Source organism: Strix uralensis, chromosome 7 (genome assembly GCF_047716275.1).
Source record: "Strix uralensis isolate ZFMK-TIS-50842 chromosome 7, bStrUra1, whole genome shotgun sequence".
Lineage (NCBI taxonomy): Eukaryota > Metazoa > Chordata > Aves > Strigiformes > Strigidae > Strix > Strix uralensis.
The window spans coordinates 33,966,045-33,991,814 of NC_133978.1; the positions used below are offsets into that span (position 1 = coordinate 33,966,045).

General features: G+C 34.9%; 1 protein-coding gene across 5 annotated transcripts in view; it reads left to right on the plus strand.

Moving 5' to 3' along the window:
- ATRNL1 (attractin like 1) overlaps positions 1–25,770 on the plus strand; it is a 576,314-nt gene that overhangs the window by 84,240 nt on the left and 466,304 nt on the right. For all 5 annotated transcript variants that reach the window (XM_074875364.1, XM_074875362.1, XM_074875365.1 and 2 more), the window contains exons 9-13: positions 2,464–2,647; positions 6,520–6,674; positions 20,676–20,760; positions 22,631–22,839; positions 23,748–23,866. In XM_074875364.1, the coding sequence (XP_074731465.1) occupies positions 2,464–2,647; positions 6,520–6,674; positions 20,676–20,760; positions 22,631–22,839; positions 23,748–23,866 (752 nt within the window). The remainder of the gene's footprint in view (positions 1–2,463; positions 2,648–6,519; positions 6,675–20,675; positions 20,761–22,630; positions 22,840–23,747; positions 23,867–25,770) is intronic.

Genomic DNA, 25,770 nt, shown 5'->3' on the forward strand with positions numbered 1-25,770 from the left:
AATTGAAATCTGGAAATTAAAAAAAAAAATATCCTTTTTCCTTATTTCTGATTTGCTTATTCATAGAGCTCTTTCTGTATTTGTTTTTTTAAACTGTTGAGGATAGTTTCACATGACTGATTTAGTCAATCGAGTACTTCATCTGATCTAATGATAGAGTGGGATCTATCTGAGTATGAGAAGAGTTCAATGAATGCATTTCTGCCTAAAAAAAGATAGATGAAGATACATATCAATGAATTGTTATAAAAACCCCAGATCATATGCATAGTAATGTCTTTAAATTCAGACAGAAGTGTATTTTTTGTCTGAATGTTGCAGTATTCAAGATGCTGAAGAAGTGTGAAAGAGATCAAAACTGTATGTATACATTTCAGTATTCAAAATTCAGGCAGCTCAACTGAATATTAGAATCTGAAATAGAAGGAGAAACTTTAATGTGGTTTTTGACTTCTATTTCAGAAAGATGTTACTGGACCTCTTTTCTCAAATTTATTTAGTTATCCATAGCACGTGGCTTTTATTACACAAGAAGGAACGGCTATTCATATGTCTGCACAAGTGGTGTAAAGCTATGCAATATGCAATTTTACCATGACAGTGTTCTAAATGCTACATAAACCAGTCAGATATAAATGCAAAATATTCTATTATGCATATGATCCACACCACTGTGTAAATTTATGTGGAGGAATAGTCATTTTTCCCTGAAAAGCATATATGCCAATCTTTAAGACTGATCACTATTTAAATGAAAAAATGAGGATGGTGTTGGTGATAGAAAGGTGTATCTGCAGCTTGACTCCTCACCAACCCTCTTATATAAATTGTATCAAATCTATTTGTTAGCAAGGTAATATGTATGTAAGATACAGTATTATTGGTAAAAATTTGATGGTTTTGTTCAGAGTCGCAGTTCTTAATAGATTGATAATATCCAACGTAGAGATTGGAATAAAATACTAGTTACATTACACTACATATAAATAATGTAAATATACTATGTCAGATATAAATAGTGTATTACATAAATATCAATATTCATACACACAAAAATCAGCATAAGTCTTCCAGTTTAATCTATACTTTATAACTTGCTATAAGCACTTGTTACTGAAAAAAATGTAACTTGCTTATAGATGTAGTGCTTGGAAACCATTTAATGAAAGTAGAATAGCAACAGTGATAACTGAAAGTCGTGACTCTTTACTGAACAGAAGAATCTGGAGGAAAAAGAGGTAATCTTAAACTACCTACGTAATATCAGATAAGAATTGAAAAGGAATTTAAACTGACTTTAAGATGAACCAAGGTATATGGTGTTGTGTGCTAGCCTTGGATAAATAACTTTATAATGGCATCCAATTTAGGCTAAGAATTAGGAGAATGCTCCATTTTGGAAGTCCTTGTCCACACTTTCTATTCTTCTGACATAATCTTCAAGAGGCTGTAAGTGAATTATTTCTTCCATTTCACATCTGTAGAACTGGCTGCCTAATCATCATCGGCTCTTTTAAATAGGCTAGCTTCTACAGGAGATACCTCCTGGCTTGCTCTTTTTGTGACTTATGTCATCAGCTGGGAAGATAGAGGGGGGGAGGGAAATGAAAATTTCAGGGCCACAGGCAACAAGAAGTCACTTAACCTCTCTATCTTTTTTATTGCTATGGTAAATTATTTTCCAGTTGTGTTTTATTCTTCAGTCATAACAGCTATTGTGAATGGTTTTATTTGGTGTCTCTTTGCAGTTATTAATGATGTGATGTAAAATGTGGATTTAAGTGCCAGTTTAATGAGCTGCTATCAAATTATCCTTTTGTGAGTTTTCAGCAACTGAGTAGGTATATTTGCAGTTAAATAACTAAAAGAGTAGTTGGAAACTGATTTTTATCTCAATAATTTTACAGTTTACTAGCAAAGCGCCTGTCTGTATCCATGTGTACTTTGAGCTACCTTACATTACGTGCTTCTCACAACTCTCAGCAGTTCAGTTTCTGCTACGCTTCTCCAGACAGCTTCCCCATGATGGAGTACAGGTGTTCCTAATGCAGCTGAAGTAGCTGGAGCACTGAATTCTCATCAGCCATCTCTGGTTGGACAAAATTAAGTTTGAGAGAGAATTCATCGTAACTCTTAATTTCATATTTTCCAAAAGATTTGGGCTTTTTCTTTTTTGTTTTGTCTGTGTCCTGAATTCACACATGGGAGAGTATGAGCTACTGCCTGGTACCTATAACAACGATGTATTTGAGATTTAATCAAGAATAGCGGATGATACTCTAATAACATTATTCAGTTGCAGATATTTTGATACATAGGTATAAAATTACTTCTTAAAACAAGTCCCTAGTTGTTGCTGTATTTAGAATTATAGTGAAAATTATTTTATATACTTTAAACTCCTAGTATTGCATGTTAGCAATAGAAAGCCTTAAATTTATGTTTTTTGTACATCTGTTCCAGGGTCTAATTCTTGGCTTGTACCAGAAACAAAAGGAGCGATTGTGCAAGGTGGATATGGCCATACTAGTGTCTATGATGAACTCACAAAATCTATTTATGTCCATGGTGGATACAAAGCGTTACCTGGCAATAAATATGGTTTGGTGGATGATCTTTACAGATATGAAGTTAATACTCGGACATGGTAAGTGGAATTTATAATGTAGGAAACTAAGTTATTTGTTACTGAAAAAAACCCCATAAGCATAGAGTGAGGTAGAGTAAGGTTATGGTAAAGTCATATAGGTACCTCCATATCCTTTGCATGTTGCCGAACAGTATGCTCTCTGAAACAAAATGGAAGATTGTGGTGAGGGATTAGACTTTAGGCAGTGGATTAATGGAGCTACACACCGAAGGAATGGCAAGGAGGAAGCTTTGCACATATTCTACAAATTAAGAAAGGGTTCTCTTATCCGGACATAACCACTGTGCAGAAATAGTATATGTGTACTGTTTCCACATGTTATGAATATACTGCTGATGCACATTCAAGTACCTGTTATGTAAATAAGTAGAGAAATCTAAGAATTGTGGAAGGTTATTTTTCACAAAACTATAAGAAATAAGAGAGAAAACTCCTGGTATTGTATAAGGATCCTTAGTTATTAATGTTCTTGGTATTTATATTTTTGACAGTTCCTTGTCCCTCAAGTTTATTGTAAGTTATGAATGCCACTTATGTTATGTATAGAAAGTGACCTTAATTTTTTTTCTTACTTTACAGGTGATTTGAGATCAAGAACTATTTCTTAGAACATTTTATTCTTACAATTTAATATTTGTGTTGAGCACTAACAGCTTTAAGTACCCAAGACTTGATCTCAGATGTTTGATTTCACTGAGGCTTTTGATTTTGAATGTCACTAACTCATGACACTTAGAAACATTATTACAAGAATTTTTTGTCCTTTTTAATGATTTTTAAATTTCTAGAATTTTAACACTCTGTTCTTGGAACAAAGTGATATTGTATCCTTTGGTCTGTTCAACAATATGATAATAATTATTGGAATATTTCTATTCTTTATTCATATAAAAACTAATAATGAATGCTTCTATCTGCTCTATACTAATGTGGCATTCTCTGCAACTTGTAGAGAACTTAACTCATTCATTTAAAGAGTGTTATACTGAAAGTCAATTGTCATATGAGACAGAAAACTGGCTGAGAGGATGGGGTAATGACATTACATAGTAATAAAATCTTTGTTTACTGTATCTGTGACATAATCAATATTCAAAAAATTCAGTGAGGCAGCTGAGCCTGAAAGTGCCACTGGCTAGGTGAGGCATGAGGAAGAGGTGAAACCACGACAGCTTTCTCATTCCTGTGGCTTTTTTCAAACTCACATTTGCTTGTCCTCACTGTCTGTTTCTCTTACACTCACTCTCTGTTTCTCTGTCTGATCTGGATGAGGTTCATTGCTTCACTAAGTCCTGATATACAAAGCTGATTACTTTTTTATTCAGTGACACATGGGTTTTCATTTCTTCACATCAATTAGGCATCAACTTTATGTTTCTTGGAACGTGAGGGGGCGATATTTTAATTCCTAGTGTGAACATTATTTCTCATACATGATGGAGAATTACAGCATTTGTAATACCTACATTGCTTTGCATTACTTGCATGCTGCTGCAGTTGGCAGTTGGGGGACAATGTGGTGCTGGGCTTAGATAATGGCCTGAAAGAGTGGAAGCACCTGCTGGCTCCTGGGTATTTCTATTACTGGTATAACATGCTGCTGTGTGCAACACTTGGCATTGGTATAGTTAACATGGCCTAATGTTTGCAGATACACGTATATGTGCATAAATAATGAGTTCAGTGTAAAGTGTACTTGAGACTCACATAATTTTCATGGGGTTGATATGTATTGGAGAATGCTGAAGATTGCTCTCATCGGTGATGCTAATGAATAGTGAAATCATGGCCAAATTAACAAACTTGGTCTGTATTACGCTTCTGCCGAATCTTGGGGAAAAGTTACTGTTAACAGGAGGGATGAAACTCAGAATGCAATATGCAAAAATTAGGGGGGAAAGAAACCCCCTGTACAACACGGGGACCAGGGCAAGGGCAAGGTAGTTGGTGACAAGTAGAAAAGTGAGTAGCTCAAAGAAAAACTGTGAGCATTGCTTGTTATAGCCACTGTGGAGAGGAGAGAGTCCTTTGTTTTCCCCGGAACAGTGTATGGCTCTTTAGGCCTTTAGTGATCAAGACAACTATTTGTAGACAGCTGCCAGGCAGGATAATCAAGACAGAGCCTAGTGTATAGCAATTAATCTAAATTAGGAGGTAGGAGCTGTAGAAAACTGGTAAAGCAAAAGACAGAAAGAAATCTGTAGTCTGAATGGAAAAGAACAACACATTCTTAGTATGTTATCATTCTTTCAACTCATAGCAGCAGTATTCCTCCATTGCTAGTTGAAAATAACTGTTAAAAATAATGTCTTGATCTATTTCCTTGTCATTCCTAATTTTATATGTTGCTAATTGATGAGTTGAACCCAAATATCATGTTTTTCTGGGGATACCGTAAGTAATCTGTATCAAACTGGTTAGAAAAACACAGTTACGTGGTGCATTATTTTCAAAGTATGTTTATCAGAAATACACAACAAAAGTGGAAGTTACTTAACAGAACAACAAAAAAGGGTTAAAACCAGAAGCACACTGGTGGGTGTGCTGGTGGCTTGAATGAATTATTGTATTTTTAAGCAATAAAAACCCCCCTCATTTACTTTCATTTAGGCTTTGGTATTTCCTTTGACGTTACTTTCTATGGGTAGGGGGGAATTTATTTAAATGAGAATATGAGAATATGAGAACTTGTGTTTAATGCCTTTCTCTCAGCTTGTTTAAACATATGATCTCTTATCACTCAAAAAACCTTATGATGATGTAAAAATATTGAACAAATGTTACCAGTGTGATTCAAGAGAGTCAGTATTATTCAATCAGAAGGAAAGATTGTCAAGTCAGTATGGTTGTTACAGGAAACAACTGACAAAACAGTTTAATTGTAGGTGTAAGCAGCATGTAGTAACACAAGTGAAAGTGAGAGTCTAAACTTGAAAACTGTTAGGTTACTGAGTCAAGTAAGAGGTTATTAGGGGAACATCAATAATACTCTGTACTGGTGATCTGATCAGCTCTTCACAAATGTGTCTACAGCTGGTCTACTTAACTAATTCAAACTGGCAAAACCCGCAAATGCTTACTCTTTCCCTTGGTAAGATTTATTTGCTGTGATTGAATCAAGTTTGTATTCTGTTCTTTCTAGCCCCACACCTGCCCCCTTAAAACTGTAGTATTGATAGCTCTTGGCTACTGTTGGGCCCATTTTATTGCTCTGGCACAAAGCACAGTCACAGGCTAAAATGAATGAAGAGAGATCAAAGACTCGATCTGCGTGGACTATTTTTTTTGGTACTGAAATTCTGTATGTTTGAGTTTGCCAGCCTGAATATATTTATGAAGCAGTGCAAGTGTTTTTCATCATACCTAGAATGACTGCTACCATTTCTTTTCCAGGTCTGAGTGTTCAATTAATAATAAAAAAAAATATGTTTCTCCTTTCCCAATACTTAGGATGGTCTAAAGATTCCTTTAGCCTTCTAAAAAATTCTTTATTGCATTTCTTGAGCAAAAAACCAACACAGCTAAGGATATATAAGAATAGGAATTAATAATATGACTGGATTTTCATTCAGTTTAGAGTGAAATTTACCATATCATTAATTACTTGTGAAGAATGTAAACATGATACAATTTATTTCAGATACATGAGTGAAAAAACTTAATTTCATAAAAAGACATTTTAAATGAATGCTAAATTGTTGTAACATGAGAAAATTCATAATCTTAAAAACAATCTGAATACATTTCATCATATTTACTAATAGCTTTAGTGGTTTCCTTGTACTTTATATTGTTTTCATCTATAAATTTTCCTGATGTGTGTATACAGTCTCACATGTTAGTATGTATTCATTTGTTATATTTTGCAGGACCATTTTGAAAGAGAGTGGTTTTGCAAGGTACCTTCATTCAGCTGTCTTAATAAATGGAGCTATGCTCATTTTTGGTGGAAACACTCATAATGATACTTCCCTGAGTAATGGTGCAAAGTGTTTTTCTGCTGACTTTCTTGCATATGATATAGGTATGTATTGTATTGCAATTTTCTCATTTGAGTTCTAAATACCACAGTGTTGCTTTCTCAAGTCTAGCTAATGATACTCTTTAAAGTCTTTATCCGAAACACCTTCAAGTTATTTATAAATTATATTGTAAAATTAAAACCAGGCTTTTGTTCCATAATATTCGTAACGTTTTAGTTTGTGGGGCAAAGCATAGTAGCTAAAATGATCAATTTAAAAAAATATGCCTATTAGTGTCTTATAATATGAATAGCGGATATGTTGCTAAATGAATTGTAGGAGTTGATGCGTTTTGGTGTGTTGAAAGTGTGTTTCACAGAGACGCTAGTTATTAGTTATTACCTCCAAGTGTTGATTTTTTTCTTACTAAATATCTACATAGTACTAATAAAATATAATGCTGAAATTTAAAAAACCAAAACAAACAAAAAAAATCCCTCTAAACTGGAACCAAAACATTTCCCCAAGTAACACTTGAGAGGTTCCTAAAAAGGCTTGGAATTGGCAGAGTTTGGAAAAATGCATTACTCAGTGCTTATATCAAGGCACCAGAGTGGGTCTGAATTGAAAATCAGGAAGTGGAGAAGCCAGAGTAGGCAGCAGTCGGAAAGGCGAGGCAGGGTTAGTCAAGTGGTGATGCTCAGGAAACTAAGAATGATTCAGTGGCCACAAGCAGAAGAGCAGTCTGGAAACACAGGAAGTCCACACTGCAAGAAGCAGAGTCTAGAGAAACAGTCTCTTGGGAGACTGACTGTGGTACGTAGCTCGTTGTAGTTGAATAGACACAGATTGGGGCTGATTGCTGAGACACGTGGATTTTGCTTGATGTTTTGCTCTCACAAGTTGCCCTGCCCCCTCCTGCCACTTGTGTGTCCAAGTCAGGAGTGATATGTGGCTGTGGAAGTGGCCTAAGCAGTTCTGATGAGAAGAACACACATTTAAGAAAGACGAACTTAAATAAGTCTCTGCATGGCCAGTGATATTAAGGATGACTGAAGCATGAAGACCTTTAGGAGATAGTAAAAGGATGTTGTATATTTAATTTCACAAGAGAGTGGCTGAGAGAAGGAAAGATTGTTGTATATAAATATATAAGAACACACTTTGGAGGGAAACTCTTTAAGGTAAAAGAGTCTCAAGGCAAGACTAGATGGGTGTAAGCTTTCAGTCTGTAGAATGGTTCCAACCATTAGAGCTGGGCAGTTATGGAAAAGCCTTCCTATAAAATTGTGGAGGCTGTAAATTAAGGGAATTTAATGAGTCCATAATCTGTTTCCTGTCTTGTTTATTGCCAGTTCTGTTCTCACCATAAATAGTTTTTCCCTTCCCTAATGTTCATGTCTGTATTTTATACATAGACTGCAAATATAAACACACAGGTCATACTTGGGCTGAAAAGCACAGCCACTTGTCCTGGGTGCTAAAAATTGCAAAATGTGTCCAAACAGTCTGGGAAGTGGTACGTGATATTGTTGAGAATAGCCTGTGGATAGTGCCTGGACCTACTTTTGGCAAGTGTTTATCAGCTGACTACAGTAGTAGAAGAGGGCAAGACATGATCCTTTTTATAGGACTAGTTGATGGCTCTTTACGGTTTTCTGTATAGATATCAACACAAGGTGTTTGCTTTCATACAAAAATAATCAGTAAATTAAGTACATGGAACATATATGTGTCATTTCCTGCCAGTTTCACCGAGTGTGCCTATAATGCCTTTTCAAAACAGTTGAATTTTTGGACTGTATCCCCGTATTACATATTCTATAGCTTCTTGTAGGCATCTGATGGTGTGAGCTATTGATTTTGTTCTCACTTCAGTTTACATCTGGTTTTAATTTTTAATGAAACAGAGCTCCCTCTTCATTTTAGAGGGTAATATTTCTTATTGGTGTACATTTATTTGTAGAATGTGCACTTGGGAATCAATAGTATGAGTCCCAGGATCTGAATAAGTGTAACTTTCTGTCTTTCATGCAGCATGGGTTTTTTATCCTACTTAATGAAAATGTTGTATGCTCTTTTTTCTTTTTTTTTTTAATGTGAAACAATGTTTTGTTTTTTCTAGTTCATTACAATATTTAATATGGTATTCGTATTTTCTTGCAAGTCACATTCTCCATGTGTTATCAAACTGATGAAGTATAAAAGAAATTGCTGTAGTAATTACTCTTTAAAAAAAATTTAAATCTATGAAGATTGATTTGATTCAGACTTAATCTTCTGTATTATTCTTTTCACCAAATTAAAAACACAATTTCACAGCACACATTAGATAGACATACTTTTTCAGAAAACAGTAAATACTTATTTTACTAAGAATTAAATAATTATGGAGTGGGTATATTTCAGAATTTTATTTACTTTGTATCATGAGTTTTTGAACAACGCTTGGAAGAAAAAATATATGATGCTATCAGTATCACGTTTCCTAGATACTTTGCAAGTGATGGAGTGTTATGCTCTGTCTTGTAAAAAATGGGTGCTGTCTGGAAACCAGCTGAATCCTGGAGATAGAGCCTATACTATTTATGTTCATGTTGGGCTATAGAGTACTTTTGATTATATCTCTTATTATATGTGACATAGTCTTATGGATAGATTGCTTCAGCTTTTTATTATCCATGAAAATGCTTACTGTTTTTCATATTAATGTGAAATAACTATTTGGGAGGATTCATCTCAGTTAAGTTTAGCTGTTTTCTAATATAATCTGGTAATCCAGTCTCCTTCTCTAGGACAGAGCTCCTTTTTTTTTCTTCTTTTTCTGGAATTAATCATTGCTCTCTAGGTACTGAACTTAGTCTACATGAATAAGTTTTAGACGGTTAAATGTAAATGTCATGAGCCAAGACCTCAATTCAGTCATTTTAAATGCTTACTGCACCTGAATATATTTGTTAAAGCTGAAGACTTGGAGATCTGGAGATGTTATAAAAACTATTATGATGCCCTAGTTTTCATAATTTATGTTGTTTAGTGTGTTTACTTAAATAACAGTTAGTTTATAAGTCTGCTACATAAAATGAGCTTTAGAAAGCAGGCCTTTGGTATGCTTTTTCCTTCTCTGATATTTTAGCAAACTTTCTGCTAAGTTGCTCTGGCAGCTGCTTAAAGATCCACAAATGTTTGTCCTCATAGAGGTGAGGTATTTTTCAACCATACTGATATTGTTTGCATTATGCTGACAGAGGAACCTTAGCAATGGGGACAGGGCTGCCACTGGGCTCAGTCTTGGATGCTGTGGTTGACCTGCAGTTTTCTAACTGATGTTGGTTATGGCTTTTCTTTATCTGCTGTTCACTGGAGTGTTTGTAGTTACCTGCTTAGTATGTAAAAAGGAACTGAAGGGCCTCAACTGGTGAGATCCTGCCTATTATGGATGTAATGTCAGTGTTCAACCTAGGATGTTTATTCAGGTCTTCCATTATAGCATTTTGAAAGATACTTGTAGCAGCTTTCTCATTTAGAAAAGAAATTTGAGTAAGTGTATATAGCAAGAATATATATGCAATGCTTGTGAAAATCTGTGCTCTGTGACAGCTCTTTGGAAATTGGGGAGTTACATATGCAAAGGACAGTTTGTGTATAGTCATCATACATAATAATGACAGTTATTACAAACTGGGATGTGCGTGTCTGAAAATCTGGCTGCATACTTGTAATTAATAGGGATTTATCTTTCAAAATAAGATATTATCTTGTTCTTCAGTCTTTGCTGTGCAATTGAGAAACTATATATTAGGACCTGTACTCCAAGTTGTCCTAATGCCTTAGCACTACTTTGTAACATATAAAAATCACATACCTTTGGGAGGCTGAGACATGGTCGAAAGAAAGTAAATAATCATCACTGACTTCAAATTCTACAAAGTTCTTAGATCCCACAGAGATTAGTTTAAATAAATGTGTAATAGAACTAGAGACGAAGCATGACACGCATCATTATTGATGTTTTGCTTATGTTTCCTTCTTGGGACAAAGTTTGACATTAGTTCAGTCTGCTTTTTTTTCTTCTGGAACAAAATCACATGAGTTGGTTACTGTTGGCCTCAAGTTCACCACTGAACTAGGTTTTCTGCCTACAGAGTGGTAGAGTGGTTCAACCAGACTAGTGTGCTGGGGATATTTTTTCTGAATACTTGATTGATTTAATTATACACATTGTATAAAGAATAGACTTATATACATTTATAAGTACATTTATATATATAAGTACATGTGTATACACATGTATACGTACATTTATAACATACTTTATATACATTGTATAAAGAATATACATTGTATAAAGAATAACTTCAGAGAGAAACCATGGTGACCTGTCTACTGTACAAAGTTCTAGTCCAACTCCTGCTCCAAACAAAGTATTATTGTTTTGCAGAAGTTAGTCTAATGAGTACACATCTCAATAACTGGGCTGAATTCTGTGGAAGGATAAGAGTAGTGAATTAAATAACATTCTGTGCAAAGAAGTTCTTAATTTTTTAAACATTTATGAATAAAATGAAACCACTTCATGAAGACATCTCATTCTTTGCCATGACTAAGGATTATTTGGAGCAAGTTAGGAAATTTGAGGATGTTTTCTACATATATTTACATGACTTTGAACAAAAATAGTATACTTGAATCAGCTCTTGGCTGAAATGAGGTAAGTCTATTATGGATTCTTCTTGCTGCTATAGGCCTTCTGATATTGAAGCAATCATGAAAAACCCTCCCACAGAAAATGCAACTCTGTGGTGTTGTCCCAAAACATACCAGAAGTTACACTGTGAGTGTTCAGCCACACTCCATCTTCTGGGCTGTACCAACAATCAGCTTTTTGGAACAAGATTATGCCTGGTAAACAGATTTGGAGCAAGAATCCTACCCTGCTCTGTTCTCTCATGTAGACTTGGGAAGAAAAGAGGGTGCAGCATTAAAACTGTTTTTTCACTTTTATCCTCAATTGTTATATCTGATATGAAGGTTTTAAAAAACACATTATGTGTCTTTCTTCCTTATGCTGCCCTATAATTAATGTTACAGTGCTGATAAATGTATAAATCTGATTTACAATTTGTAAGACACTAGCATTACTGGAAAGCTTTTATCTCTCTAAATGTGTGGATGAGTATTTGCAAGGCCATGTCCATGTGGGTTTTAGTTTTCTAAAGGAAAGCTCAATATTGACCCTGGGGAACCTGTTGAAGTACTACTTAAAAAAAAAACCAAACCACCATGCTATGTATTTAAATACCTATATGTATTAAGTACATATTTATGTGTATGTATATACACAAATTTGAACATGTGCATGTTGAACTTGTTTTCAGCCCAGCTGCACATAAAAAATTTCAAAACTGTCTCTAGGATAGATCTTTGAAGTATCAGTTTGGGATTAATAAGACTACTTTATGTGGGGTTTTCTGTTTTGGTTTGTTTGTTTGTTTTTAATTGTAAAACCGTGATACAGAAGCTCACCCGTGCTTAAAACTCTTGGATTTATATTCGAATCAGAGCTTTGGAAAGTAATTTAGATTATATTTTATGAGTATTCAGAAGCAGAATTTGCAGATAAAAGTAGATTAATTGGACACACAGAATCAGAATTTAAGAGATTCTAACTACTGAGTGGTATTTAAAAATAAAAGAAAAAAAATGCTTTTTCTAAGAGTAAGGATATTTATTTTAGTTCCTGGCTAAATGGTAATGTTAGTAAATATATTTCTGTATGCCTAAGGCACTTCCTGTAGTTTCAGTGTATGAAGTATTCAGTCTGTCTTTTGTTTCATGTATGCCAGTTGCTAAGGTACCTGGATACCCTAGAAATGTATAGAGCATGACTGACAGGGAACCTCTGTAAAAGCCCAAATCTGAAATCATTGGCACGTGGCAGCTGCTTCCATGCTCTCTCCTAGTGGTAGTTGTATTTCAGCTTTGTCTGTACCTATGGGAGAAGTGCAATAATCCATACATTTAAGATAATGATATACTCCACAATGTTTCTTTTGTAAGTCTTGTTACTGTGTGGATTTCAATTTATTATTATGAATTAAATAATAAGCAAATTCAATTGCTTATGAAAGACAATATTGCATGTGAAATATTAAGTTTCTTCTAAGGACAGCTCTTAAAATCTTTCTCATCTTTGGAAAAAATTCTTAAGACTATCTCATGAGTTTAACTTTAGTTTCACTTGTAATCAAACATATTGCTAGTATTTAGTTATAAAATGAATTGTTTATTCATAAATCGTTTGCTCGTAAAATAAATTGTTTCAACTCTAGTCCTTGTCATCAACAAAATAAATATGCTTAAATGTCTCTAAAGATTTATTTTTTATTAATTTCTAGTGCAAACCTATCTATTTTTACAGTTCTCCCTCCTTCTGGAGTTACAGATTATCAATGTTCTATCACAAAGAAAATGTAAAGCAGCGGCTGTGATAGATTAAGTTTTATGTGTTCCTGAGCACTTAAGTCATAAATGTAGTTCTGGTGCAGTCTGTAGTAGCAATTACCTCCGTATCACTGTACTATTAGAAGAGCAGAACTGTAATAATATAATGCACTAATTGCTCCATTTAATAGTAAAGCTCAAGGTTGTTGTTTTTTTTAATATTGCTTAGGGAGTCACTGTTATGTATATAGACTCTGCTGTAGATGTTAGATCTATAGTTTAAATTCAGTTCATGCTGTTTCAGACATAGTTGCCTTTTTGTTTTCCTGAGAGTAAGGAGATTTTTATTATCTGAACAAAGTAAAATATTTATGCAGTGTGGAATGAATTGGAAAATAAGTTTTTTGTTCATACCTAACTGTCATGGTTTAACCCCAGCCAGCAACTAAGCACCATGCAGCCAGTTGCTCACTCCTCCCTGCCCAGTGGGATGGGAAGGAGAATTGGAAAAAAAAAGTAAAATTTGTGGGTTGAGATAAGGAATGTTTAATAAGTAAAATAAAATATAACAATGATAGTAATGATGATAATGATAATAATAATAAAGGATATAGCAAAAACATAACTAACATCAGAGGGGAAAAAAGAAAAAACAGGTGATGCACAATGCAATTGCTCACTACCCACTAACTGATGTCTGGACAGTCCCAGAGCAGTGATCTGCCCCTCCCTGCCAACTTCCCCCAGTTTATATACTGAGCATAACGTCTTATGATATGGAATATTCCTTTGGCTAATTTGGGCCAGCTGTCTTGGCCATGCTCCCTCCCAGCTTCTTGTGTACCTCCTCACTGGCAGAGCATGGGAAACTGAAAATCCCCTGACTTAAGATAAGCCCTACTTAGCAACAACTGAAGCATCAGTGTGTTATCAACAGTATTTTCACACTAAATCCGGACCACAGCACTGTATCAGCTACTAGGAAGAAAATTAACTCTGTCCCAGCCAAAACCAGGACACTAACTTTCATGGTGTTTTAGTTGTTTATGGTGTTCAGTTCTCCAGAGTCACAAAAAAAGAGAACCAGACAGAGTATAATGTGTGTCCATACTTTTGTGAACCAACATTTCTTCTTTTACCAGAGTAAAACTGAGTAGTTATTGGAAATATGTGAAGAGAACATACAAGCATAATCTGACGTTGGATTCTACATTGTATGTAAGGCTGCACTGCAGGTGTTACAGAGTGTCATTGAGCAGAATCAATACATTGGCATTTCAAATTTATTCAGATAGTTTAAAATTGAGAAAAGTTGATAATGTAGACATAAAGTAGGTAGCTTTGTATACCTTTTTGTAAAGCATAGCTCCAAATGTAGTAAAATGTTGTCACTAAACAGGCCTGCAAGTGTCAAAATACAAATATGATCATGGAAGTAAAGTATGGAACATTGGTTGCCCCTTTTTTGGAGAATGACCTAACAACTTTTGCTCCCTATTTCTAACAATATTATTTTTTAAATTTTTTTTTCTATTCAGTGGAACAGCATTAACTCAGTGTAGTGAAGAGTAGTGAATAGTTAGGGCACTTTCCTCAGAGATGAAAGCTGTAGGTTTAAATCCCACTGGGTAGGAAATGAACCTGTTTCTCCTATAACTTGAATCATTATTCTAGCTACTATTAAACTATATAAAATAAATCTTTTTTCTTTTATAGTGTTTTGGAAGTATGAACCCTTTCCCTTCTTTAAAGGGGATGGTAAGACTATCACTTCAAGAGAGTTCCACCTGCCAGTTCTGAGTGGGCATGGTGCTTCTGTTTAGTCTTGAGTGCAGTATTGGGAGTTGCTCAGTGGGGGAGGAAAATGAAGATGAGGTATAAAGAAACTTCTGTTCAATCCTTACAGTTTTTCATCTGAGTTTCTATAGTGTTTTCTGCAAAGGGAATGTTTCAGTTCCTTGATGTTCTCTTACAGTCTTTACAAAATTTTGTAGATATGGGAGCAAGTTGTCAAGATTTTCAGGGTCATTCTCATAGTCTTTTTAGTTGTTAAAAATAATTGAGATGTCCATAATACATTTAATAAATCAGATGAAGAAAGAAGAGAGTAATCACCTTTAAAACAGCTTGTAGATGTGCGGTTCTCTTAGATTTTCATAAATCAAAATTTGAACTGGAGATAGTTGGATGCTCAACTTGTATAATTCTTGAAACCGCTTTATTAACTTAATTCGAACATGAATTTAATGGAGCTGTGTTAACATGCTTCAGCTCCAGTTTTGTCCTAACGCTTAAGTAATACATTGTTCAAAATCAGATGTGAATGATAAGTCCAAACTTTATACTGCCCTCCCCCCCTAAACAGGTTTTTAATGGTATGTTCCACTGTATGTCTGAAGAGCAAAAATCACTCATAAAATGACCTGCAGGACTAACAAAATGAACTAGGATTCTGTATTTTCCCTATTTTTCCTTCAGTCACATTTTGGTAAATCTGGTCTTAGTTAAATATTTTAAAGCAAATCTATGTTATTTTACTGATGTGACAATGTTGATTAGAAATGTGGTTGTTACTTTTCTATAAAGTCATACTGGGAGACATTCTAGTAATGTATGAATACATTATACTAGTATATATATACTAGTACAATATATACTATAGCATATTCCTATTGCCCTACTGTATGTGTATTATAGTACCTTTGTATTGATGTAACTGGTTGTATTTTTAGTGATCTCAGCAATGGAGCCTTAATGGTCCCTAGTGAATTCTCAGGGACTCCTTCCCTGTGTCTCTATGTCCCTTGTAAACAGCCTAGATTCCCATCTGAGTTCAAGATCTGTGAAATTTTCCTTACTGTTGCAACGTTGAGAACTTTTCTAGAAAATGTCTTGGTCATCCTCTCTGATACAAGTAATGCAATATTGCCAGTAGGATGTAGATGAGAAGGATACAGGGGATTGGACAAAGTAAAGGGTGTTGAGGCCTGTGGGGGTACACTACCCCATGCAAAGTTTAACTGGGGTTTTTCTCTGCCAGCATCAGCTGGATCACCTCAAATCTGGTGCATTTCTGTGGCATGCTTTATCACATCAGTAACTTGTGTGGCTGGCAAATTCACTCTCAGAGCCACCTCTGGTAACCATTTAATCTACACTAGGGAGGAGTATGAAACTTTTTCTTATATGGTAGGACAAGTTCTTGAAGTTGAAGCCTTACTAATAGGAAAAAAAGCCCCTTTTTTTCTCCTTGTACTTTTCAGTGACTAAAAATTCTGCTAATTGGTTTGGAATGAATACTATCACTTCTTCATCTGCTTAGTAACTGTTTCTATTAAAAGCAGTATACACTTCTATGTGCTATATATTATACCTGGATTCATGCAGAGACAATGGTAAATACAACCAGTATGATATCTTCCACTTATTATGTGCATAATACCTTAAGAGTGCATGACGTTTGAGAGTCAAGTATTTCATTCTTCACTCTGTAGAGCTTGCCATCCTTATTAGACTTAATACAACAAATACAATGCACAAAAGGTTGTAACAGTGATAATGTTGAAACTCATACTGCCTTTGCTGTTTGTTGCTTTCTTCTTGGAACTCTACTGGAAATATGGGTACTTTGAAATGTTCAAAAGAAGTTTGAAGATGATGGACAGGGATGAATTCTATTTGATTATTTACCAAAACCCACCAAAAATCAGTTGGTTAACTATCTGTATTTTGTATTAACTAATCTGTGCAGAGAAACTCGGATCAGGAATTTAAAGCTGAGCAAAAGTATTACTCTTGCACAGTGCTACGTTCAGTGTTCAGTAGTCATTGAGAAGGCTAGGAGGAGATAAGAGGGAAGGCTATTTGTAACGTGCCTCCCTCCCCCTTTTTTTCTCGTACTTATTGAAAAGACCTGCCAGTTTGACAAATACCATTGGCAAGAAAGGAATTATTATATCTCCAGCCCTCAAGGGTTTCTTATCTCAAAGCTGGCCTTTATTATGGTTTTATGGTTTTCCTTTGGCATTAAATCCTGCTTTTTATTAAATAAATTTCTAAGTACAGGAAACACTATATATTTGTATATATGTTTGTAAAAATACAAAAAAGTGCAACAGTCTCCAAGACCAGATGAAAATTTAGTGTGGGTTTTTTAAATCATTTCCTTTACTATCAAAGGCATATGAACTCAAACATGCTGTTTCTGTTAACATGCAGTGACTTACAGCAGCAAAAACTTGATTTTAAAGTATAACAGCAAGATTTTGCTGATCAGTTGTAGTGTTAAAATGTTTGCTTTTTATAGCTTTTAAAATTGAAATATTTTCTTGAAATAGAAATTGAATTCATGATTGTTGGTCAATGAATTTCTGATAAATAATATTGTTCTTATTCTGAATTTCTTATGTAATTCAAATATCATGGAGGCATCAAATGCCAGTGTTATGCCTGGATATGGGAAATACACAACTTTCATATTTAATATTACTGCTACCTTCATCTGCAACTTGTGATCATAAGTAATTAATTGTTGCCCTAGTACTGTGATCTATTCTGTTGAAACCGTTTCAGGAACGGCGTCTCTGGCATGTATGTACTTTCACTATTCTATTCAAAGTAGAGAAAATAAAAAAAACAGTTGTGAAAGGTGAACTATATGAACAATACCGTAATTTTGTAATATTATGTTAACAACAATAGTGACAGAAGGTAGAAGTTGATAAAGTGGCAAGATTTTGGGGGTGCGTTGGTCCTATAAGGAGTGAATTAAACTTACTGTACTTTCCTTTTCTTCAAACTATTAAATTCATTCTGAGTTCACCATCTGATGTTGAAATTGTTGGTGTTTGGAGTGTTAATCTGGTAATAATGTGCTTTTAGTTTCTGTCTGCAGTTTATAAAAAGATGTAATTGACCTATCTATCACAGCCACAGTCTCACTCTGGCTCTCTCTATGGGGTCAGGCTGTGATCCTGTGGAAGCCCAAGTCAATCTAGTGTCATATTACGCAGTTTTGCCCGTGGCCATGACGTCCTGCCCCCTCTCATGTGCCGAGTCCACCCTCGTGTGACCTTGCACTGAGCTTTTTCAGCATGGTATGCTAACAGGCTACTAACTGGACAAAGTGCTGCTGTGAATAATTTTCTTCATTAGAAGTGTGTGAACAACAGCAGTAGCAGAGATGAACTGTTCTGACAGTGGGAATGAGAACAGGACCAGTGCAGCCAGCAGTTAAGAGTGACTTAGGCTCTGTATGACACCAGCCTGGAGGACAGTTTGACCCTCTTGGATTTCCTAATATCCATTTTTGTTGGTTTAGACTGGGGAAGGAGGTAGAAGGCGTGTTTTGTTTTGTTTTTTTTTTTCTTTTTAATTTATTTTTTAACCTTAAGCAGACTTCCTTGAAATATGTGGTCTCATAGTGATTGCATAAATTATTCCAAATTTTAAGATTAAGTAAGTATACCTTATTTAGATGTAGCTGTCATTGGAATCTTACAGGTAAATGAATTCAGCTATATTATGTAAAAAATCAATCTGGGTAATAACTGCATTAAGACCCTGGAGACAGATTTCAGATGTGTTCCCCACAGTCTTGCTGCATGTCAGCGACTTTTTCTGACTGTTGGTCTCTGTAGGACACTTCTGCTTCTTTGTGGTACTAACTTTGACTCTGTAGCTTCTACAGGCATGTATTCTATCCACTTCTGTATATTCTGGAGAGTATGCTGAGCAAATAGATCTTTTGTTTGTTTGTTTGTTTCTTAGTGTCTAAATTGGTAGCTTTGCCACTGGTTTAAAAGAAAAAGTGTCATCTTGTTATTCTGGTTTCAAACAATGTTAAGGCAAAATGCAAGTAACTTTTCATTGAGAATATCTGAAAGGAGTATATAATTATCAAGCACCTAAAAATATATATATATGTGTGTACACACACACACATATATATATATATAAAAATAAAGCCACATTTTTATTTGGACTAAATTGGAGAGGTCTCTCTCCCTTTAACTCCTTTTCAATTTTGGATTTAATCCTTATCTTAGTGAGTATAGCAGATTTTTTTTTTTTTTCAAATGAGAAAACTGTAACCCTCTGTCTGATATGAAAGTTTCCTGAAAGTTTACCTTACCAGTCTTCAAATCCTGTTACGACGACAATTTCTAGAAATGCTTTGCTTGCTCTGTAGAAAAGTACGTTGCTCCGTTGTAAAGGTATTTCCTTGAAGTTTTAATCTCTAGGTACTCCCGATTTCTATTACTGTGAGATTTGAATATTTGAAGTCACTAAAGATCAAGTAGGAATTAATGAAGAAAGGACTAATTGTTCTAAAGAGCTAAAATCCTAGTCAGGACAGAAAAATGAAACCACACCAAAAACATATTTGTAAACGCTTCTACCGCAGTACTAAAAGAAACATGCTTGAATAATCAATTTGACGTGAATATATTGATACAACATTCATCTCAAATACATGATGAAAGGAATTGGTAGCATACTTAAATCAAGATGCCAAAAGTAAGATGATAATGAGATGGGTTGTATGGCTGGAGGAGTGGTAGTTTATCTTAAAGAACTTATGAAAAGAAATAAGTTAACTGTCATAGATGTTCCATGAAATACATATGAATTGAAATCCTTTGGCTGGTTTGAGAGCGTGTACTATTATTAGGGCAATATTACTCAAGTGAGACAATGATGGGAGTGGTTGTTGTTGAAATGGGCTGTGAAGGCAGAGAACTTTGTAATAAAGGACACTTATGAGGGTATCCTTTGGCCCCGATAATCGGCATGACAGATAAGTGTTGCTGACAGGTTCTTGGAGCACCTACTCAATGAATGCATCTAAAAGTAGTACCTATTGATTTATTCTTGAGCAATGCAAATATAACCTCTTAGAACTACTGGTTGCAGCATGCTCAAATCCTGCAACTTCTAGAAGCGTAGAAGAATCTTTACGCATATTAATCCTTTCTCCAGAAAATTCATTAGTGATGCATTTAAAAGGGAGATCTACCTAAAAATCAAAAACATGCTTAAGAAACAAAAAGAAAGACCAAAAATTATAAAATAACATTAATGAAGTGTGTTTAAAGATTGATAGTGTGTATATCACTGATTTTGTGATATACATTGATAAATGCATATCACTGCAAATAAAGACTCTAGAAGGACTCTATGAAGGCTGAAGAAAATATTTAAACAGCAGAATAAAGCAGATTAGCAGCAGGAAAAAACAGTTTAGCTTTCATCTAGTGAGAACAGAGAAAAAGTCTGTCAAATCCTGCTGATTTTGCAGAACAATTTAAAATAAAACCCTAGAAACTGATATTAATGGTTTTAAATAAGTCAGATTTTGTTTCAGAGTCCATGAGATCAATAGGTGATGAAAGCATGTTAAGAACATTTGAAGGTCATGAGGTATAGATGGTCTGTTTTTACAACAGAGTCTGTGAGGGTTACCAGCACTGATCCGTCTGGGAAAGGAGGGGAAATAGAAAATAAAGTTAGTTGATACGTAAAATGCAAGAGTGTCTGATAAAACCCATTTTGCATAGATTTTGCTGAAAACTTTTTGAATTACATATGTTTTTGTTTGCTTTTGTTTTGTCTTTCAGCTTGTGATGAATGGAAGATTTTACCAAAACCTAATCTGCATCGAGATGTCAACAGATTTGGTCACACTGCTGTTGTCAGTAATGGGTAAATGAAGTATCTTTTTAAATTTTCCTGGCTGTTTTTCTGAACAAAAAAACTGGCAGAAATTCTCCCTATATGAAGTATGGTCAATGGCATAATCTGATGTAATTTATTAACATGAAAAATAGTGCTCATTAGGGACTTTACTTGTCTTAGGTAAACAGTACAGCTAACTGTCAATCCGACATGCTGTGGAATCTGTTCAATGGCATTTTATATGAACCTTCTAGTGCACTGAGGTGTTTCCTCAGTATTGTGAACTACAGTGATTTTTGAAATTCAGTACCAACTACAATCCTCGCTTAGATGTGACAGGAGAAATCTTTTTCTCTTTGCAGCATGCTATAATTCCTTGTTCTTCTACAATCATAAAATCAAAAACATGTAACTAAAATTTGCTTGGAAAAAGCAAGATTTTGATGATACTGGTACAGTTATCATCATTAATGACTTGCAGGAAAAAAAGCCTGCCAGCATCTAGACTATATTAAGTATATTGCTTATCCTCTAGAAAATGTAGCATATTTTCATGTCATTTGTTGAGTAGAGGAGCTCAGAAAAGCTTAATCATCTAGAAACAGGAGATGGATTGGATCTGGCGTTTTCTGGAGTTGATGGCTGAACTCTCTGCTTCCTCCACCCCAGCCCCCAATGATGGAACCATAGGACAAACATATCAATTTTTTTTTTTTTTTGGTGGAAAAGTTGTAGAAAACTGTAGTCAGGTTTAAAGAAATTTCAACTGTCTGCTTGTTAACTATTGCTGGTTGCCAAATGGCCTAATGATGTGACAGTTGCAGTACTATAGATATTGTACTACTGATTGTTCCTCTTCTATGCTATTCATCATGCTAATAAACTCAATATTTAAGTATATGTGAGCAACTTACAAATCCTCTACATATGAATATTGTATAGGTCAGAAATAATGAAGTTGATAGTCAAACTCTTATTTGCAGTATTACGTGATTTTAACAAAAAAAGCAGTAAGTTGTAATTGTACAGAGACCACTTGAAAATTAATGAACAGATTCATTAAGAGAAAATGGCTTGGAAGTAATGAATTCAGCAACTGGTAGTCTTTCATTCTGATTTGTGTTGTTTTAAGACATCTAAGCTATGTCTGATACTTTGATCATTTTCAGTACATTAGATTCAAGGTGAAAATGCCTTTTTTTTTTTTTTTCCCCTGAACTTAATGGTATTTTTAGTAGGGTTTTATGTACAAAGAAAGTGTAATACAAGATACTCTCCAAAGATTTTTGCTGTTGGTAACTGTATGATTAATTCTGTTTTAAGAGTATACGATGTAACATTTGTATACAAGTTCTTTATTTTTGTCTTTTATCTGAGGCTGTTCTTATTTTTAAATGAGAAAAGTAAGATCTCAAGTCTAGTCTTCTGGTTCTGATGTCAGCAGCTACTGCACCGGAAATGTTACTGTAAAGAAATATCCATCTGCCAATTATTACTGTCTGTCTTCGAAATCTTCTTGAAGAAAAATGTTCTCATTTCCTGCAGCCCATTATTTCACACTCTGTTCTCATTATCTAACTCCAAAAATGAGTAGTTTCCTCCATAGCTGCTCCTTCTTCTCTCCAGACATTTGGTATATGTCACTCACTAATACATACAGCACAGTGCACTTTGAGCAATTTTTTTGTTAGTCTAAACTTCCATGGAGAAATAAATTGAAAAACTTATCAATCTTTATAATAAAATCACTGTCAGAGTTTTTATTAGAGAGAGGTGAAGAATGCTTTTTATAGTATTATGTATTATATTTTTACTGTATATCAAGAGAGATAAGAAATCAAGAAAATGTTATCTATAGCTACAATAACAGTTATATTTTCTTGCTTTTTCCTAATAGGTCTATGTATATATTTGGGGGTTTTTCGAGTGTTCTTTTGAATGACATCCTTGTGTACAAGCCTCCAAACTGTGAAGCATTCAGAGATGAAGAGCTGTGTAAAAATGCTCGTCCAGGGATAAGGTGTCTGTGGAACAAGAAACATTGTGAATCTTGGGAATCTGGACATGTTAATAATATCCTTAGAGCAAAATGTCCTAAGAAAACAGGTAAGTGAATTTTAGTCTTACAGTGTCAGATTTGCAATGTGATGCAGGAGATTGGGGGGAAAAAACCCAAATGACCCCTCAGGAATCAACCAAGTGGAATCAGGGATTGGACTGTTAAGACTGTTCCTCTCTGAGAATACCCAATGCAAGAGATCTATGAATTTTTAAAATCATTCAATTCTGGATTTTTTTTTTTTTTTAATTTTAAATACAGTGAAGTAGGTGCAAAACAGCACAAGTTTAAGGTGTTAAGGGATACAAAACATAAGAGGATTCAAAGAGAAGAATTTACTTCATTGGGAGCTAAAGCATAAAATGACTTTAGATTGGATTTGGCTCAGTGTTTGAAGCATTTATAAAAGGGTGAGCTTTGAAATATTGTAACTGAAGAGGAAAACCTCTTTCTCCACCTTTCTCTTGTTTCAGGATACACACACACACGTACATACATATATATAAGCCTTCATATGTTTGTTTGTTTCTAACATCCATCTTAGATTTTTTTATTTATTTACTACTTTTACCACTGCCTTCTTGCATAGCAAGAAACCTGCATCTGAAGAGAATCTTCTGTGTTAAACTAAAGGAGTGAAGAATGAATAGTTTAAGAAACTTTCTGATACTCTTATGTACTGTGGTAAGAGAGCTTGCATGCTGCAAATCAGTGAATATTCCTTTAGTTGATATGAGACTTATGAACCTTCAAATATAGTTGTTACTAAAGGAATTTTTAAAGAAGTAAATCTTATTAACTGAATAGAATTAATTTCCTACAGTAACTTAAACCTTTATGAATGGCTGGAGTTCAAATGAAGGATGTAACAGAAAATGCTCTAAGCAAGTGTTTAAAATGTGGTATTACTCTCCTTCTGTAGGATGTTTCTTTTTGACTTTCATTTGTATTACAGCTGCTGCAGATGACAGATGTTACCGATACGCAGACTGTGCGAGCTGTACTGCCAATACAAATGGGTGCCAGTGGTGTGATGACAAGAAGTGCATTTCAGCAAATAGTAACTGTAGCATGGTGAGTCTTTTCAAATATATGAGCATATTTATTAATACTGTTTCTTTTCTAGCTAAACCAGAGGCCTGTTGCAGCAAATGAAAGGGACACCCTACTAGTAGTAGCTTGTTTTGAACACAAACATAAACATGTTTGCCTGACTTTTGCAGTAAAAGTGTTGCAGAGGGCAGATTTGGTCTGCAGCAAAGATTCCAGGGAAAAAAAATTAATGTATTCCTTAGGATTGTGTTAGCCTGCTGTATATCTCCCAGGACAAATACCATTGTCTCCTAATTAATGACATTTGGAATGTTCCAGAGTCATTATCAACTTGGGTTTTGTGCATATGCAGTGTACAGTATGCAGGCAGAAACCGTGGAATCCTGTGAAGGGTGACTGTTCATTTTATTCCCTTTCAAACAGGACCAGGTCAGTCTTGTTGGTCTTGATATTTTGATTGTTGATCATCATATAAATGTTTTTCCTTTAAGTCATGGAGTTACTTATCATCTCATTAAAGGAATATGAGCCTCTGTCACCATGAGATTAACTGGCTTGTGATGATTTGGTAAGATTGTTCTGATTGTTGTAAATACAAGCAATAAGAACATGTGGATTCATAAAAGTTTATATTTTTCTATTTTTAATATTGCTTAGTGCCATGTTTTATACTTTATGTTGTTGTCCACCAGCTGCTGCATCTCTTGCCTGTTCATTTGATTTTTGACATAATAGTGTTGTAGCTTTATAAATTTTACCTCCTTACATTTTTCAGCTAGCTCCAGACACCTGGCTGTACTTGAGTTCAAAATCCTTTATACATTTCCATTAGTAAAAGTAACTTGCTCTCTGGTTTGAACCTGATGCAAATCAGTCTTCTTCTCTAGACAGACAAATTAAGGTGTGAGATGGATTGACTCTGACTCAAATCTTACCCATTCAGAGTGAGCACAGCCAGCTCTAATCACTGGCATTTGTAGCTAGTCACTATTAATAAAAGCAATGCAGACACCAATTCATCAGCAGCCATGTTATAAGTCTGTCAGAGGGATTTCACATTCCAGGCACTAATGGTTAGTTTCCTTTGTGATCTTCAAGGGCTCTTCTTTTCCTAACACATTGTACTATATTAGGTGCCAATTTTCTAACTGTGGTTTCCAACTCTTAAGCAAGGAACAGTTGCTAAGGAGCATCTTCATCCCTAATAAACGTGGAGCACTGGGTATTTTAGCACAAGCTTCTCAGTTCAGTATCCTTCTGTGACAACCTTTCATAACCAAGATTGTCAGCTTAATTAGCAACTGATGCACCAGTCTTCTCTGTATCATTTCCTGTCTTTTATTCAGGGTTTGAAGTGGATTGCAAAGGCTGCTAGTGGAGTTACTAAAGAATGGGACAGTGAATATTCATCGAAATTATTTCTGAAAAGAGTTACTATCCTAAGTTGAAGGTGGCTATTGCAAAATAGTGTATTGGCTGGGAGATGATGGAGGCAGAATTTTGTAGCTATTGACATAAACCCACCAAAATAGCGTTAACAGAATGGCACCATGTGGGGAAATGGAATGGATCAGGCTGATTATCCATTTTCATAGACTGCTACTTCTGGACTAGGCCCACAAAATGAAAGTGTTGTGATAGTACTGTGATGGTAATGTGGGATAACAAGCCGTAGACTCAAAAACATCCCAAGGAGAAAGCCCCATTTTTGCAGCTGTACAAAGGCCTTGATTTATGACTTAAATCATAGAACATCCAGATGAGACAGACAATAATGTTTTAGAATCTGTTGCTTTTGTTTCATGGAAACTGGCCAGCATACTACAGATATGTTGGCAATCAGTTTGGCATCGGCCTCATGGTCCTGGATATTTGCAAAGCAGTGACTGTTCTGCTGATTGGAAGGGTTGTAAAATATGGAAATT